Raw genomic sequence first — 16,773 nt, forward strand, 5'->3', positions numbered from 1 at the left:
AATACAACCTTTCTCCTTCTCTCCTCTCTTAATACAACCTTTCTCCTTCTCTCCTCTCTTTATACAACCTTTCTCCTTCTCTCCTCTCTTAATACAACCTTTCTCCTTCTCTCCTCTCTTAATACAACCTTTCTCCTTCTCTCCTCTCTTAATACAACCTTTCTCCTTCTCTCCTCTCTTTATACAACCTTTCTCCTTCTCTCCTCTCTTAATACAACCTTTCTCCTTCTCTCCTCTCTTTATACAACCTTTCTCCTTCTCTCCTCTCTTAATACAACCTTTCTCCTTCTCTCCTCTCTTTATACAACCTTTCTCCTTCTCTCCTCTCTTTATACAACCTTTCTCCTTCTCTCTTTTCTTAATACAACCTTTCTCCTTCTCTCCTCTCTTTATACAACCTTTCTCCTTCTCTCCTCTCTTTATACAACCTTTCTCCTTCTCTCCTCTCTTTATACAACCTTTCTCCTTCTCTCTTTTCTTAATACAACCTTTCTCCTTCTCTCCTCTCTTAATACAACCTTTCTCCTTCTCTCCTCTCTTAATACAACCTTTCTCCTTCTCTCCTCTCTTTATACAACCTTTCTCCTTCTCTCCTCTCTTTATACAACCTTTCTCCTTCTCTCTTTTCTTTATACAACCTTTCTCCTTCTCTCCTCTCTTAATACAACCTTTCTCCTTCTCTCCTCTCTTTATACAACCTTTCTCCTTCTCTCCTCTCTTAATACAACCTTTCTCCTTCTCTCTTTTCTTAATACAACCTTTCTCCTTCTCTCCTCTCTTTATACAACCTTTCTCCTTCTCTCCTCTCTTAATACAACCTTTCTCCTTCTCTCCTCTCTTTATACAACCTTTCTCCTTCTCTCCTCTCTTTATACAACCTTTCTCCTTCTCTCCTCTCTTTATACAACCTTTCTCCTTCTCTCCTCTCTTTATACAACCTTTCTCCTTCTCTCCTCTCTTAATACAACCTTTCTCCTTCTCTCCTCTCTTTATACAACCTTTCTCCTTCTCTCCTCTCTTTATACAACCTTTCTCCTTCTCTCCTCTCTTTATACAACCTTTCTCCTTCTCTCCTCTCTTAATACAACCTTTCTCCTTCTCTCCTCTCTTTATACAACCTTTCTCCTTCTCTCCTCTCTTTATACAACCTTTCTCCTTCTCTCTTTTCTTAATACAACCTTTCTCCTTCTCTCCTCTCTTAATACAACCTTTCTCCTTCTCTCCTCTCTTTATACAACCTTTCTCCTTCTCTCCTCTCTTTATACAACCTTTCTCCTTCTCTCCTCTCTTTATACAACCTTTCTCCTTCTCTCCTCTCTTAATACAACCTTTCTCCTTCTCTCCTCTCTTAATACAACCTTTCTGCTTCTCTCCTCTCTTAATACAACCTTTCTCCTTCTCTCCTCTCTTTATACAACCTTTCTCCTTCTCTCCTCTCTTTATACAACCTTTCTCCTTCTCTCCTCTCTTTATACAACCTTTCTCCTTCTCTCCTCTCTTTATACAACCTTTCTCCTTCTCTCCTCTCTTTATACAACCTTTCTCCTTCTCTCCTCTCTTAATACAACCTTTCTCCTTCTCTCCTCTCTTAATACAACCTTTCTCCTTCTCTCCTCTCTTTATACAACCTTTCTCCTTCTCTCCTCTCTTTATACAACCTTTCTCCTTCTCTCCTCTCTTAATACAACCTTTCTCCTTCTCTCCTCTCTTAATACAACCTTTCTCCTTCTCTCCTCTCTTTATACAACCTTTCTCCTTCTCTCCTCTCTTAATACAACCTTTCTCCTTCTCTCCTCTCTTAATACAACCTTTCTCCTTCTCTCCTCTCTTATACAACCTTTCTCCTTCTCTCCTCTCTTTATACAACCTTTCTCCTTCTCTCCTCTCTTAATACAACCTTTCTCCTTCTCTCCTCTCTTAATACAACCTTTCTCCTTCTCTCCTCTCTTTATACAACCTTTCTCTCCTCCTCTTATACAACCTTTCTCCTTCTCTCCTCTCTTTATACAACCTTTCTCCTTCTCTCCTCTCTTAATACAACCTTTCTCCTTCTCTCCTCTCTTAATACAACCTTTCTCCTTCTCTCCTCTCTTAATACAACCTTTCTCCTTCTCTCCTCTCTTTATACAACCTTTCTCCTTCTCTCCTCTCTTAATACAACCTTTCTCATTCTCTCCTCTCTTTATACAACCTTTCTCCTTCTCTCCTCTCTTAATACAACCTTTCTCCTTCTCTCCTCTCTTTATACAACCTTTCTCCTTCTCTCCTCTCTTAATACAACCTTTCTCCTTCTCTCCTCTCTTAATACAACCTTTCTCCTTCTCTCCTCTCTTAATACAACCTTTCTCCTTCTCTCCTCTCTTAATACAACCTTTCTCCTTCTCTCCTCTCTTAATACAACCTTTCTCCTTCTCTCCTCTCTTAATACAACCTTTCTCCTTCTCTCCTCTCTTTATACAACCTTTCTCCTTCTCTCCTCTCTTTATACAACCTTTCTCCTTCTCTCCTCTCTTAATACAACCTTTCTCCTTCTCTCCTCTCTTTATACAACCTTTCTCCTTCTCTCCTCTCTTTATACAACCTTTCTCCTTCTCCTCCTCTCTTTATACAACCTTTCTCCTTCTCTCCTCTCTTTATACAACCTTTCTCCTTCTCTCCTCTCTTTATACAACCTTTCTGCTTCTCTCCTCTCTTAATACAACCTTTCTCCTTCTCTCCTCTCTTAATACAACCTTTCTCCTTCTCTCCTCTCTTAATACAACCTTTCTCCTTCTCTCCTCTCTTTATACAACCTTTCTCCTTCTCTCCTCTCTTAATACAACCTTTCTCCTTCTCTCCTCTCTTAATACAACCTTTCTCCTTCTCTCCTCTCTTTATACAACCTTTCTCCTTCTCTCCTCTCTTAATACAACCTTTCTCCTTCTCTCCTCTCTTAATACAACCTTTCTCCTTCTCTCCTCTCTTAATACAACCTTTCTCCTTCTCTCCTCTCTTAATACAACCTTTCTCCTTCTCTCCTCTCTTTATACAAACCTTTCTCCTTCTCTCCTCTCTTTATACACCTTTCTCCTTCTCTCCTCTCTTAATACAACCTTTCTCCTTCTCTCCTCTCTTTATACAACCTTTCTCCTTCTCTCCTCTCTTAATACAACCTTTCTCCTTCTCTCCTCTCTTTATACAACCTTTCTCCTTCTCTCCTCTCTTTATACAACCTTTCTCCTTCTCTCCTCTCTTATACAACCTTTCTCCTTCTCTCCTCTCTTTATACAACCTTTCTCCTTCTCTCCTCTCTTTATACAACCTTTCTCCTTCTCTCCTCTCTTAATACAACCTTTCTCCTTCTCTCCTCTCTTTATACAACCTTTCTCCTTCTCTCCTCTCTTTATACAACCTTTCTCCTTCTCTCCTCTCTTTATACAACCTTTCTCCTTCTCTCCTCTCTTAATACAACCTTTCTCCTTCTCTCCTCTCTTATACAACCTTTCTCCTTCTCTCCTCTCTTTATACAACCTTTCTCCTTCTCTCCTCTCTTTATACAACCTTCTCCTTCTCTCCTCTCTTAATACAACCTTTCTCCTTCTCTCCTCTCTTTATACAACCTTTCTCCTTCTCTCCTCTCTTAATACAACCTTTCTCCTTCTCTCCTCTCTTAATACAACCTTTCTCCTTCTCTCCTCTCTTATACAACCTTTCTCCTTCTCTCCTCTCTTTATACAACCTTTCTCCTTCTCTCCTCTCTTAATACAACCTTTCTCCTTCTCTCCTCTCTTTATACAACCTTTCTCCTTCTCTCCTCTCTTAATACAACCTTTCTCCTTCTCTCCTCTCTTTATACAACCTTTCTCCTTCTCTCCTCTCTTAATACAACCTTTCTCCTTCTCTCCTCTCTTAATACAACCTTTCTCCTTCTCTCCTCTCTTAATACAACCTTTCTCCTTCTCTCCTCTCTTAATACAACCTTTCTCCTTCTCTCCTCTCTTTATACAACCTTTCTCCTTCTCTCCTCTCTTTATACAACCTTTCTCCTTCTCAACTCTTTGTTTCTTTGCTTTTTGTTGTTTCATTTCTAACTTTTTTCAGCAGTTTTTTTAACCCGACATGTTCATTTGGCTTGACGCTTAGCAATGAATTCAAAGCTGTTGTTTCTGTCCATGTATAGAGTTTGTTTCAGTACCCCTTGTCTTTGAGGGGCTTGCACAACTGAATACCCTTTCCTCTTGATATTGCCTGATCTATGCCGATGAAGGAAAGTCATACTACAAGTTTCCATTCATTCATCATTGACAAATTGAAAACAATGTCCATACACCAGTGGAGGCTGCTGAGGGGAGGATGGCTCATAATAATGGCTGGAATGGAGCGAATGGAATGGCATCAAATGCACGGAAACCATGTGTTTGATGTTGTTGATACCTTTCCACTAATTCCACTCCGGCCATTACCACGTGCCCATCCTCCCCAATTAAGGTACCACCAGCCTCCTGTGCTATACACAAAAAACACTCACTTTTTCCCTTGTGTTTACCTACAGGACGTTTTACCGGTTTGAGGCAGCATGGGACAGCTCCATGCACAACTCCCTCCTTCTGAACCGCGTCACTCCCTATGGAGAGAAGATCTACATCACCCTCTCAGCCTACCTAGAGGTAAACATTTCGCTCACTGCAACCCTGAAACATCACCCAGGTTGGCTCTCTATATTGATGGGGGTAAGTGGTGAGTTAGCCTGTACACTACAATGTAAAGTGCTGTAAGTTTAATGCTGGTTCTGGTCCATTCCTTTCAGATGGAGAACTGCACCCAGCCGACAGTGATCACCAAAGACTTCTGTATGGTGTTCTACTCCCGTGACGCCAAGCTCCCCGCCTCTCGCTCCATTAGAAACCTTTTCAGCACCGGCTGCCTAAGGCCCTCAGAGAGGTAGCTAGGCCCGTAGAAATAGAATTAGAACGTATTATTGTAGGTTATATATCTCTATATGGGTAGGCCCCACCTCAAGCCCTCTCTGTGGAATCTGACAGTACTAACTCTGTTCTCTCTTCTCTTCCTCAGTAACCGTGTCACTGGAGTGTATGAAGTCAGTCTCTGCCATGTCGCTGATGCCGGAAGTCCAGGTAGAGTAAAGGAATGGCAGAATGCTTGATTATAAACACAATTATAAACTGGGTGGTTCGAGCACTGAATGCTGATTGGCTGACAGCCGTGGTATATCAGATCGTATACCATGTGTATGACAAAACATGTATTTTACTGCTCTAATTACGTTGGTGACTAGTTTATAATAGCAATAAGGCACCTCGGAGCTTTGTGGTCTATGTCCAATATACCACGGCTAAGCGTTGTATCCAGGCACTCCGTGTTGCGTCGTTCCCAGGAACAGCCCTTAGCCGTGATATATTGGCCATATACCACACCCCCTAGTGCCTTATTGCTTAATTCTACACAAGCATCTGGGCTGCATTTCATCCAACTTGTGTGTGTAACTGTCAATTTAACAGTTCAGTCACTCTATTTGGAGATAAATCTGGAATGAGCTACAACCCACATCCCCAGTGTGTTCTGGCAGTATATAGACAGCATATAGACAGTATATAGACAGCATATCCGTATATAGGCAGTATATAGACAGTATATAGACAGCATATCCATATATAGGCAGTATAAAGACAGTATATAGACAGCATATCCGTATATAGGCATTATATAGACAGTATATAGACAGCATATCCGTATATAGGCAGTATATAGACAGTATATAGACAGCATATCCGTATATAGGCAGTATATAGACAGCATATCCGTATATAGGCAGTATATAGACAGTATATAGACAGCATATCCATATATAGGCAGTATAAAGACAGTATATAGACAGCATATCCGTATATAGGCAGTATATAGACAGTATATAGACAGCATATCCGTATATAGGCAGTATATAGACAGTATATAGACAGCATATCCGTATATAGACAGTATATAGACAGCATATCCGTATATAGGCAGCATATAGGCAGTATATAGACAGCATATCCGTATATAGGCAGTATATAGACAGTATATAGACAGCATATCCGTATATAGGCAGTATATAGACAGCATATCCGTATATAGGCAGTATATAGACAGTATATAGACAGTATATAGACAGCATATCCGTATATAGGCAGTATATAGACAGCATATCCGTATATAGGCAGTATATAGACAGTATATAGACAGCATATCCGTATATAGTCAGTATATAGTCAGTATATAGTCAGTATATAGGCAGTATATAGACAGTATATAGACAGCATATCCGTATATAGACAGTATATAGGCAGCATATAGACAGTATATAGGTAGTATATAGGCAGTATATAAACGTAGTTCTGTTTTTATATTTGACATTGTTGTCTTTTTACCCTTTTTTACCTTCAGGCATGCAGCGGCGGCGCAGGCGCGTCTTGGACACCTCAGTGGCGTACGTCCGTGGAGAGGAGAACCTGGCTGGATGGAGGCCCCGTAGCGACAGCCTCATCCTGGACCACCAGTGGGAGCTGGAGAAACTCAGCCTGCTGCAGGAGGTGAGGCCTGGGATTGGTAGGGTCTGTAGGGTGGGGGGCCGGAATTCAGAGGGGTGGAGTCAAGTGTGATAGTTAGTCAATGAATGAATGAATGAATGAAATCAACAAACAATACTTTGCCATTGAAATGTGGTCTGAATAATAAATAATCAATTACGTTTCCATTCATAAACAGTAGCTGTTTTCAAAATAGTATTGTGTGGCGGTACTACTCACCAATGAGTCACTTACCTGGATAATGGATAGTGGCCATTTTGTGCCAGAGACTCAGCGGTTTCTCTCTGTGTGTCACTACAGGTAGAGAAGACCAGGCATTACCTGCTGCTGAGGGAAAAACTAGAGGCCACCCTGGCCGCGGGGCAGGACGCGCTCTGCAAGAGTGACGACATCAGCGACTTTGCCAAGAGCCCCATCCTCAGCTACAGCCCCGGGGGCAGTCCCGCCCTGGAAAGCCCCAGCCAGAGGCAAAGGGAGCTGGCTGCCAAGGTGACTACAAGTCCCTGGCTTCTATTAGGAACCAGGCCTACCTTGGAACTCCTAATACAACGCTTACTTGCCAGAACACTTTCTAGTTCGTTCTCATTTTTTGACTTTTAATAGTTGTGATTATTAGTAATAATAATACATTTTTTCTGCTCCTCCTCTCCTCTCCTCTTCTCCTCCTCTCCTCCTCCTGCGGTCTCAGTGTCTGCGGTTGCTCATGCACACCTTCAACAGGGAGTACAGCCAGGTGAGCAGCAGTGCCAGTGAGAGCAAGGTGAGCCCCAGCCCCCAGGCCTGTTAACCCCCTCTATAACCCACTTACAGAACCCAGCCCACAGGCCCTTTAACCCCCTCTATAACCCACTTACAGCCCCCAGGCCTGTTAACCCCCTCTATAACCCACTTACAGAACCCAGCCCCCAGGCCTGTTAACCCCCTCTATAACCCACTTACAGAACCCAGCCCACAGGCCCTTTAACCCCCTCTATAACCCACTTACAGAACCCAGCCCACAGGCCCTTTAACCCCCTCTATAACCCACTTACAGAACCCAGCCCCCAGGCCTGTTAACCCCCTCTATAACCCACTTACAGAACCCAGCTCACAGGCCCTTTAACCCCCTCTATAACCCACTTACAGAACCCAGCCCACAGGCCCTTTAACCCCCTCTATAACCCACTTACAGAACCCAGCTCACAGGCCCTTTAACCCCCTCTATAACCCACTTACAGAACCCAGCCCACAGGCCCTTTAACCCCCTCTATAACCCACTTACAGAACCCAGCCCACAGGCCTGTTAACCCCCTCTATAATCCACTTACAGAACCCAGCCCCCAGGCCCTTTAAACCCCTCTATAACCCACTTACAGAACCCAGCCCCCAGGCCTGTTAATCCCCTCTATAACCCACTTACAGAACCCAGCCCCCAGGCCCGTTAACCCCCTCTATAACCCACTAACAGAACCCAGCCCCCAGTCCATTTAACCCCCTCTATAACCCACTTACAGAACCCAGCCCCCAGGCCCTTTAACCCCCTCTATAACCCACTTACAGAACCCAGCACCCAGGCCTGTTAACCCCCTCTATAACCCACTTACAGAACCCAGCCCCCAGGCCTGTTAACCCCCTCTATAACCCACTTACAGAACCCAGCCCACAGGCCCTTTAACCCCCTCTATAACCCACTTACAGCCCCCAGGCCCATTAACCCCCTCTATAACCCACTTACAGAACCCAGCCCCCAGGCCCTTTAACCCCCTCTATAACCCACTTACAGAACCCAGCCCCCAGGCCTGTTAACCCCCTCTATAACCCACTTACAGAACCCAGCCCCCAGGCCTGTTAACCCCCTCTATAACCCACTTACAGAACCCAGCCCACAGGCCCTTTAACCCCCTCTATAACCCACTTACAGAACCCAGCCCACAGGCCCTTTAACCCCCTCTATAACCCACTTACAGCCCCCAGGCCCATTAACCCCCTCTATAACCCACTTACAGAACCCAGCCCACAGGCCCTTTAACCCCCTCTATAACCCACTTACAGAACCCAGCCCCCAGGCCCTTTAACCCCCTCTATAACCCACTTACAGAACCCAGCCCCCAGGCCTGTTAACCCCCTCTATAACCCACTAACAGAACCCAGCCCCCAGGCCCATTAACCCCCTCTATAACCCACTTACAGAACCCAGCCCCCAGGCCTGTTAACCCCCTCTATAACCCACTTACAGAACCCAGCCCACAGGCCCATTAACCCCCTCTATAACCCACTAACAGAACCCAGCCCCCAGGCCTGTTAACCCCCTCTATAACCCACTTACAGAACCCAGCCCCCAGGCCCGTTAACCCCCTTTATAATCAATTTACAGTACACCGTGCAGGATACTTTTACCCAGCCAGTCCCTAGCCCAAAGCACTTTGTATACCATCAAACGTGCTCCCTATAGATTCCAGCCCATTCTCACTGATCCCACCCAAGAAATCTGTCATCTACATCCTTCCCCTCCTGATCCCCTGTCTAGTTGACACACGCAGCCTTTCTGATCATTTACTTATTTGTTAAACAAAGAACTAAACTCTAACAAATAACTGAATTCTCAGAAGGAAATACATTCTAATGAAGAACTTAACCTTAAAACAAAATAACTACCGTATTCACCACACTTAATTAATTAATTCATATTCAGTTGCTCATCATCACTCGTAAACCTTCACCCAACCTACAGATTTTCTCATTCTCACCCCTAGCCCCCTCTCCTCCAACCCCCCTCTCCTCCCACCCCCGTCTCAGAGAATGTCAGGCTTCTCTGTCCCTAATACAGCATGTTGTCTCTACATGTGTAACCAAAGCCTGGGGCTGGAACACATGTCCTCTCATGACCTCATCAGATTACTTGATGAGTATCAGATTCTGTCATAGACCTTGCAGACCCTCCAAATGCAATACATGGGAACTGTTGATGAATGTATAATGGTGTCATTGTATGTGCGTGTTTGTGTGTGCTTATTGTGTGTGTGTATATGTTCATGTTTGTTTGTATGTGTGTGTGTGTGATTATCTGTGTATGCTTGTGTGTATGTGTTTCAGCTGTCTGAGATGTCAGCGTCGCTGATGTCACCGTCCTCTTCTGGTCTGAGCACGCTAACGCCGTCCTCTACTTGCCCCTCATTGGTGGAGGGACATTATGACATCAGGTATGTGTCCTTTCACCTTTCAACTGTCACCCCTCACTCCCATTTTATTCACCCCAGACCTGCTATTGACAAGTAGTATACGGAAAGTATTCAGACCCCTTGACTTTTTCCACATTTTGTTATATTACAGCCTTATTCTAAAATGGATTAAATAAATGTTTTTCCTCATCAATCTACACACAATACCCCATAATGACAACATGAAAACTGGTTTTTAGAAATAATTATAAAAAATAAGAAAGAGAAATATCTTATTTACATAAGTATTCACACCATTTGCTATGAGACTCGAAATTGAGCTCCATCGATCATCTATATAAGATTGTCTATAAGGTCCCACAGGTGACAGTGCATGTCATAGCAACAACCAAGCCATGAGGTCAAAGGAATTGTCCATAGAGCTCCAAGACAGGATTGTTTCGAGGCACAGATCTGGGGAAGGGTACCAAAAAATGTATGCAGCATTGAAGGTCCCCAAGAACACAGTGGCCTCCATCATTCTTAAATGGAAGAAGTTTGGAATCACCAAGACTCTCCTAGAGCTGGTCACCCGGCCTAACTGAGCAATCGGGGGAGAAGGGCCTTGGTCAGGGAGATGACCAAGAACCCGATGGTCACTCTGACTGAGCTCCAGAGTTGTTCAGTAATCCACTGTCTCAAACAACATCCGGTGAAATTGCAGAGCGTGAAACTCAACAAAACAGACATTCTCATAATAAAAATACATAAAAGATACAAATGTTATACACCAGCTTAAAGATAAACTTCTTGTTAATCCAACCGCTGTGTCAGATTTCAAAAAGGCTTTACGGCGAAAGCATACCATGCGATTATCTGAGAACAGCGCCCAGCAGACAAATCATTACAAACAGTTAGCAGCCAAGAAGAGGAGTAACAAAAGTCAGAAATAGCGATAAAATGTATCACTTACCTTTGTTGATCTTCATATGGTAGCACTCCCAAGACTCCATGTTACACAATAAATGTTCATTTTGTTCGATAAATTCCCTCTTTATATCCAAAAACCTCAATTTTGTTTGTTTGTTCAGTAATCCATTGGAACAAAGCGCGGTCACCGCATGCAGACGAAGAATCTAAAAAGTACCATAAAAGTTCGTAGAAACATGTCAAACGATGTTTATAATCAATCCTCAGGTTGTTTTTGTCATAAATAATCAATCATATTTCAACCGGACAAAAGCTTCGTCAATAGAAAAGGAGAAACAAGAAAGGTGCGCTCCCGGTCATGCGCTGGACTCATGTCTGGAAATTTCCACTGTCCTCTCATTGAAAGTGGTGTTTCTCCCTCATTTTTCAGAGTTAAAGCCTGAAACAATGCCTAAAGACTGGCCACATGTAGTGGAAGCCATAGGGATCGTGAACTGGGTGGGTCATAAGTCTTTGTATGGTGAATAGGCTTTCAATGGAAAAACAGGCATTTCAAAATAATAGCACTTCCTGGATGGATTTTCCTCAGGTTTTCGCCTGCCATATCATATCAGTTCTGTTATACTCACAGACATTATTTTAACAGTTTTTGGAAACTTTAGAGTGTTTTCTATCAAAATCTACCAATTATATGCATATCCTAGCTTCTGGACCTGAGTAGCAGGCAGTTTACTTTGGGCATGCTTTTCATCCAAAATTCCGAATGCTGCCCCCTACCCTAGTGAGGTTTAAGGTAGAGTGGCCAGACGGAAGCCACTCCTCAGTAAGGCACATGACAACCCGCTTGGAATTTGCCAAAAGGCACCTAAAGGACTCTCAGACCAGGAGAAACAAGATTCTCTGGTCAGATGAAACCAAGATTGAACTCTTTTGGCTGAATGCCAAGCGTCACATCTGGAGGAAACCTGGCACCATCCCTACGGTGAAGCATGGTGGTGGCAGCATCATGCTCTGGGGATGTTTCTCAGTGGCAGGGACTGGGAGACGAGTCAGTATCGAGGTCAAGATGAACAGAGCAAAGTACAGAGAGATCCCTGATGAAAACCTGCTCCAGAGCGCTCAGGACCTCAGACTTGGGCGAAGGTTCACCTTCCAACAGGACAACGACCCTAAGCACACAGCCAAGAAAACGCGGGAGTGGCTTCGGGACAAGTCTCTGACTGGCCTTGAGTGGCCCAGCCAGAGCCCGGACTTGAACCCGATCGAATATCTCTGGAGAGACCTGAAAAAAGCTCCCCACAGAGCATGAGAGAATCTGCAGAGAAGAATGGGAGAAACTCCCGAAATACTCCCGAAGTTGTAGCGTCATACCCAAGAATACTTGAGGCTGTAATCGCTGCCAAAGGTGCTTCAACAAAGTACTGAGTAAAGGGCCTGAATAATTATGTAAATGTTAAATTTCAGTTTTTTTTTAAATACATTTGCAAAAAGTTCTAAAAACCTGTTTTTGCGTTGTCATTATGGGGTATTGTGTGTAGATTGATTTTTAAAAAAAATCAATTTTAGAATAAGGCTGCAATGTAACAAAATGTGGAAACAGTCAAGGGGTCTGAATACTTTCCGAATGCACTGTATATGCAAATTAATTAATTCGCTTTGCAGAAAGAGCTTTGTTAAAAGGGCATTGATTGAACATTGAGAAAGCACAGACAATGTTTTAAGAACATTGAGAGAACATTGATAGAACGTTATCTCTGGTCTGCAGACACATTGAGCCCAGCTCTGGAGCTTCAACCCCAGACCTGGACCCCTTTAGCCCTGTAGATAGGAAGAGGATCCCGGGTAGAGGCTGCACTTTCGTCCCTGACATCCAGGAGATCCGCGTCAGGTGAGACCAGACCACTCTGGGGCTTAGCGATTTCAGCTAGGACTAGACTGCTGTACAGGATTCCATAGAGGTCAGATGAGTCATACAGTTTGATATTGGGGTGAATTATGATATATCTCTGCTAGATTAATTGTTTGGAATCACTATAAAGATGAAAAAATATATGAGCAATACTTAAGTTATTCGGATGGGCTGCTACTAAATCAACAATAAATAATAAAATATGATGTTTACTTCATATATAAGTGAAATATAACTGTCCTTCTATCTCCCCTGGGCTGCAGCCCCATCGTGTCGAAGAAAGGCTACCTGCACTTCCTGGAGCCCCACACCAGTGGCTGGGTGAAGCGCTATGTGGTGGTACGCCGGCCCTACGTCTACCTGTACCGCAACGACAGGGACAATGTGGAACGCGCTGTCATCAACCTCTCCTCTGCCCAGGTGGAATACAGCGAGGACAAGCAGACTCTGCTCCGGGTAGGACTGACAGAAACTTCTTCCAAGTATATCATAAATATAGCAAAAATATACCATATACATTTAAAAAATAAATCACTAATATATTACACATATACTATGGATATACCAAAAATACAGTTTACCACTAATATGTTTATTGGAATGTACTTCTTGGATATATTTTTTGTTTATAGACAAATATTTAAAAAAAATATAGATAATAAATATATTTTTTATACCATTGATTTCCTGTGTCTGTCCAATTGTAGTTAATTTACCAGATCCTTTTAGTGATCTAAATAATTTCTGCTTTTAGACTCCAAACACATTTGCAGTGTGCACCGAGCATCGCGGAATACTTCTCCAAGCCAGTAATGACAAGGAGATGCACGACTGGCTGTATGCTTTTAACCCCCTGCTCGCCGGAACCATCAGGTATAGTAACCCCTCACTGCTTCAACCTTGTTACCTCGTGTTCATCAATGAAAACCCCTCCTCAAAATTGTATTTTTTGTGTAATACCAGGTTACTTAAATCTCCTCGTAAACACTTGTTCAAGCTAATTTCTAATTCAAATTCACTGTCTACCCCTGATCATTTTCTGTCAAACATTAACCCTCCCCTCTTTTCCCTCCCTCCCCAAGGTCTAAGCTCTCCAGAAGAAAGTCAGGCCCAAGGATGTGAGAGAGAGGAACATGCGCGGGGGGGGGGGGGGGGAGAGAAAACAAAAAAACAACACAATCTCAAAGCTCCACTGACCCTCTCCTGTATATAGCTCATCTAAACAGCTCTCCCTGTCCTAACAGTGCTCTATCCTGTTGCTGATACTTCCCCAAACTGCACTTAAAACCATCCCAGCTGATGCCCTATTTGAAGCCTCTTCCTGGTTACCTGGAACATGCACAGTTTAAACTACCCATTAAACACCCTTAATACCCATGTAAGACTTAACTAACAACCCGACCCTGTGAAGTGGGGCTTACCCCTGCTGGCTGTATTGTGCCTGGTTGTGACACGCCCCATTGTCATGTGCACGTAAACTTTACCGTTATCTAACATGCTAACAGTCCCCATAGGGTTTATCCAAACAAAGAGAAACGTTATAGTGTATAAGTCTTAGTCCAAGTTGTTATCAGTTCCAATGGCCTGCTACTTACTACCGCCCCACTCTAACTGTACATTATACCCCAGATCAATGCCACTCATGTATTTCTTATAAACACTGTAGACTGATAAGAAAAATATTAATGGTGACATGGTATATTCCCTTTTCTAGTCCTCTCATAAGAGATATCTGTTTCTGTGTGTGTGTTCTCATGTTAAAACAGCATATCCACATTTACCTCATGTTGAAATGGCTGCCAGTCGCATACTGTAACTCGTTGTCGTTGCATCTGTTTTGTATCCAAGGTTTAAGACAGTATAGGATGAACGTGATATATCCAGGTTTTTGACAGTATACAGTGGAATGGAAGTGGGGTGCTGTAATAGTTGGATAATGTCATGGACAGATTAGGATCATGGGGATATGATAGGGCAATAGGATGACTCTTTGCCTTCCATGCTTGGAGAATGGTGAGTTCACTGTGTTGACATTTCATAGTAACATGTTTGTAGAGCATTAGGCAATATAATACGCCAGCTGCCTGACTCACACTGGAGAGCAATGTGTCCTTGACCGTTTACATATTCTTTGTGTATATACATTATTTATTTGTTATTTTAGTTTTAATTTATTTATCACTGACCAGTTTAATTTATTTATCACTGACCAGTTTAATTTATTTGTGTGGGATCACTGACCAGTTTAATGTATTTGTATGGGACCACTGACCAGTTTAATGTATTTGTATGGGATCACTGACCAGTTTAATTTATTTGTGTGGGACCACTGACCAGTTTAATGTATTTGTGTGGGACCACTGATCAGTTTAATGTATTTGTGTGGGACCACTGACCAGTTTAATTTATTTGTGTGGGACCACTGACCAGTTTAATGTATTTGTGTGGGACCACTGACCAGTTTAATGTATTTGTGTGGGACCACTGACCAGTTTAATGTATTTGTGTGGGACCACTGACCAGTTTAATTTATTTGTGTGGGACCACTGATCAGTTTTGTCGCATGGTACTTTATTGTTGCATTATATCGACTTTATTCTCTTGAGTTGATGTCTGTCCCATTCACTCAGTTGTTTTTAACCAAAGCAGTCCAATCTATTTAAAATACTGAATATATCCTCCGTCATGTAGACTTGAAAAAATGGCTCCTAGGTTTTAGTGAGATATTAATGTAATCCTTTGCGAAACCTACGATTCTGCTATTGGCCCTGAATGTCTGTTTATAAGTGAAATATTCCACGTGGATACACTAACAATGGCTCCTCTCCAGCAAGAGGATGTTTATTGTGTTCTATGCTGGTGGGTTACTTTACCTTCTATGGTGGTGGGTTACTTTACCTTCTATGGTGGTGGGTTACTTTACCTTCTATGGTGGTGGGTTACTTTACCTTCTATGGTGGTGGGTTACTTTACCTTCTATGGTGGTGGGTTACTTTACCTTCTATGGTGGTGGGTTACTTTACCTTCTATGGTGGTGGGTTACTTTACCTTCTATGGTGGTGGGTTACTTTACCTTCTATGGTGGTGGGTTACTTTACCTTCTATGGTGGTGGGTTACTTTACCTTCTATGGTGGTGGGTTACTTTACCTTCTATGCTGGTGGGTTACTTTACCTTCTATGGTGGTGGGTTACTTTACCTTCTATGGTGGTGGGTTACTTTACCTTCTATGCTGGTGGGTTACTTTACCTTCTATGGTGGTGGGTTACTTTACCTTCTATGGTGGTGTGTTACTTTACCTTCTATGGTGGTGGGTTACTTTACCTTCTATGCTGGTGGGTTACTTTACCTTCTATGGTGGTGGGTTACTTTACCTTCTATGGTGGTGGGTTACTTTACCTTCTATGGTGGTGGGTTACTTTACCTTCTATGGTGGTGGGTTACTTTACCTTCTATGGTGGTGGGTTACTTTACCTTCTATGGTGGTGGGTTACTTTACCTTCTATGGTGGTGGGTTACTTTACCTTCTATGGTGGTGGGTTACAGTACATTGAATAATAAAAAAACCTGTGATTATACTCTATTGATAGGTTAGTGGGATATTTGTAACCTTTTTTCCGCCAGTCGAGTTGTCTGAAAGTGCATCGCTATGCACCAGGTAGTGCCTCCCTTTCTCCACTTCGCTCTCTCTCTTTTTCCTGTCTTTCATCAAGTCCACACTTTAATATCATTGACGTCCACCACATTAGCTCGATGTTACATGTATCACAGCAAGCTTTTATTTACTCTGATGCTATGAACCTAATATTGATGCCGTGTGTCCATGTGATTCTATCCATTTCAACTAATATGTGTACAGTCTATAGACTACACTAGCTTCTTGTGTAAAGTAGCAGCTAACATCCTTCGTTATGCTTTTTTGTATAGCTGTTTTACAGCCTGGTGTCTGTGTCAGAAACCTATACAGTATGAACCTGTAGATGTTATGAAGTCGCACATCCTGCGGACTTTGGCTGTGGTTTATTGTTGCTGTGACCATTCTTTCACACCCAGATGACCACAAACTGCTATCTGAAACGAGAATAGTCCAAGTGAATCAAGGTGGCACTGCCGACTGAAGCAAAGTGACTCTTCAGTGCTACGTTGGTCTAGCAGCCATAGGAGATCGACAATTTCAAACTAAAGTTGCCTGTTGTCTCATAGTCTGAGTGTTCTATGCTTTTGTACGTCCT

At 42.9% G+C, this 16,773-nt stretch overlaps 1 protein-coding gene across 22 annotated transcripts in view; it reads left to right on the forward strand.

Annotated features, from left to right (window-relative positions):
• The window catches only part of LOC115170016 (kinesin-like protein KIF1A), a 45,769-nt gene extending 30,624 nt beyond the window's left edge, over nt 1-15,145 (forward strand). For 21 of the 22 annotated variants that reach the window (XM_029726217.1, XM_029726212.1, XM_029726214.1 and 18 more), the window contains 11 exons: nt 4,532-4,646; nt 4,787-4,920; nt 5,053-5,114; nt 6,424-6,569; nt 6,867-7,055; nt 7,255-7,326; nt 9,639-9,745; nt 12,399-12,521; nt 12,806-12,998; nt 13,297-13,415; nt 13,625-15,145. In XM_029726217.1, coding sequence (XP_029582077.1) covers nt 4,532-4,646; nt 4,787-4,920; nt 5,053-5,114; nt 6,424-6,569; nt 6,867-7,055; nt 7,255-7,326; nt 9,639-9,745; nt 12,399-12,521; nt 12,806-12,998; nt 13,297-13,415; nt 13,625-13,664 — 1,300 coding nt within the window. In that variant the 3' untranslated portion in view covers nt 13,665-15,145. The remainder of the gene's footprint in view (nt 1-4,531; nt 4,647-4,786; nt 4,921-5,052; nt 5,115-6,423; nt 6,570-6,866; nt 7,056-7,254; nt 7,327-9,638; nt 9,746-12,398; nt 12,522-12,805; nt 12,999-13,296; nt 13,416-13,624) is intronic. The other variant, XM_029726220.1, reaches the window with a different exon arrangement.
• Nucleotides 15,146-16,773: the final 1,628 nt, after the last annotated feature.

The sequence above is a fragment of the Salmo trutta genome, chromosome 31, assembly GCF_901001165.1.
Source record: "Salmo trutta chromosome 31, fSalTru1.1, whole genome shotgun sequence".
NCBI classification, from domain to species: domain Eukaryota; kingdom Metazoa; phylum Chordata; class Actinopteri; order Salmoniformes; family Salmonidae; genus Salmo; species Salmo trutta.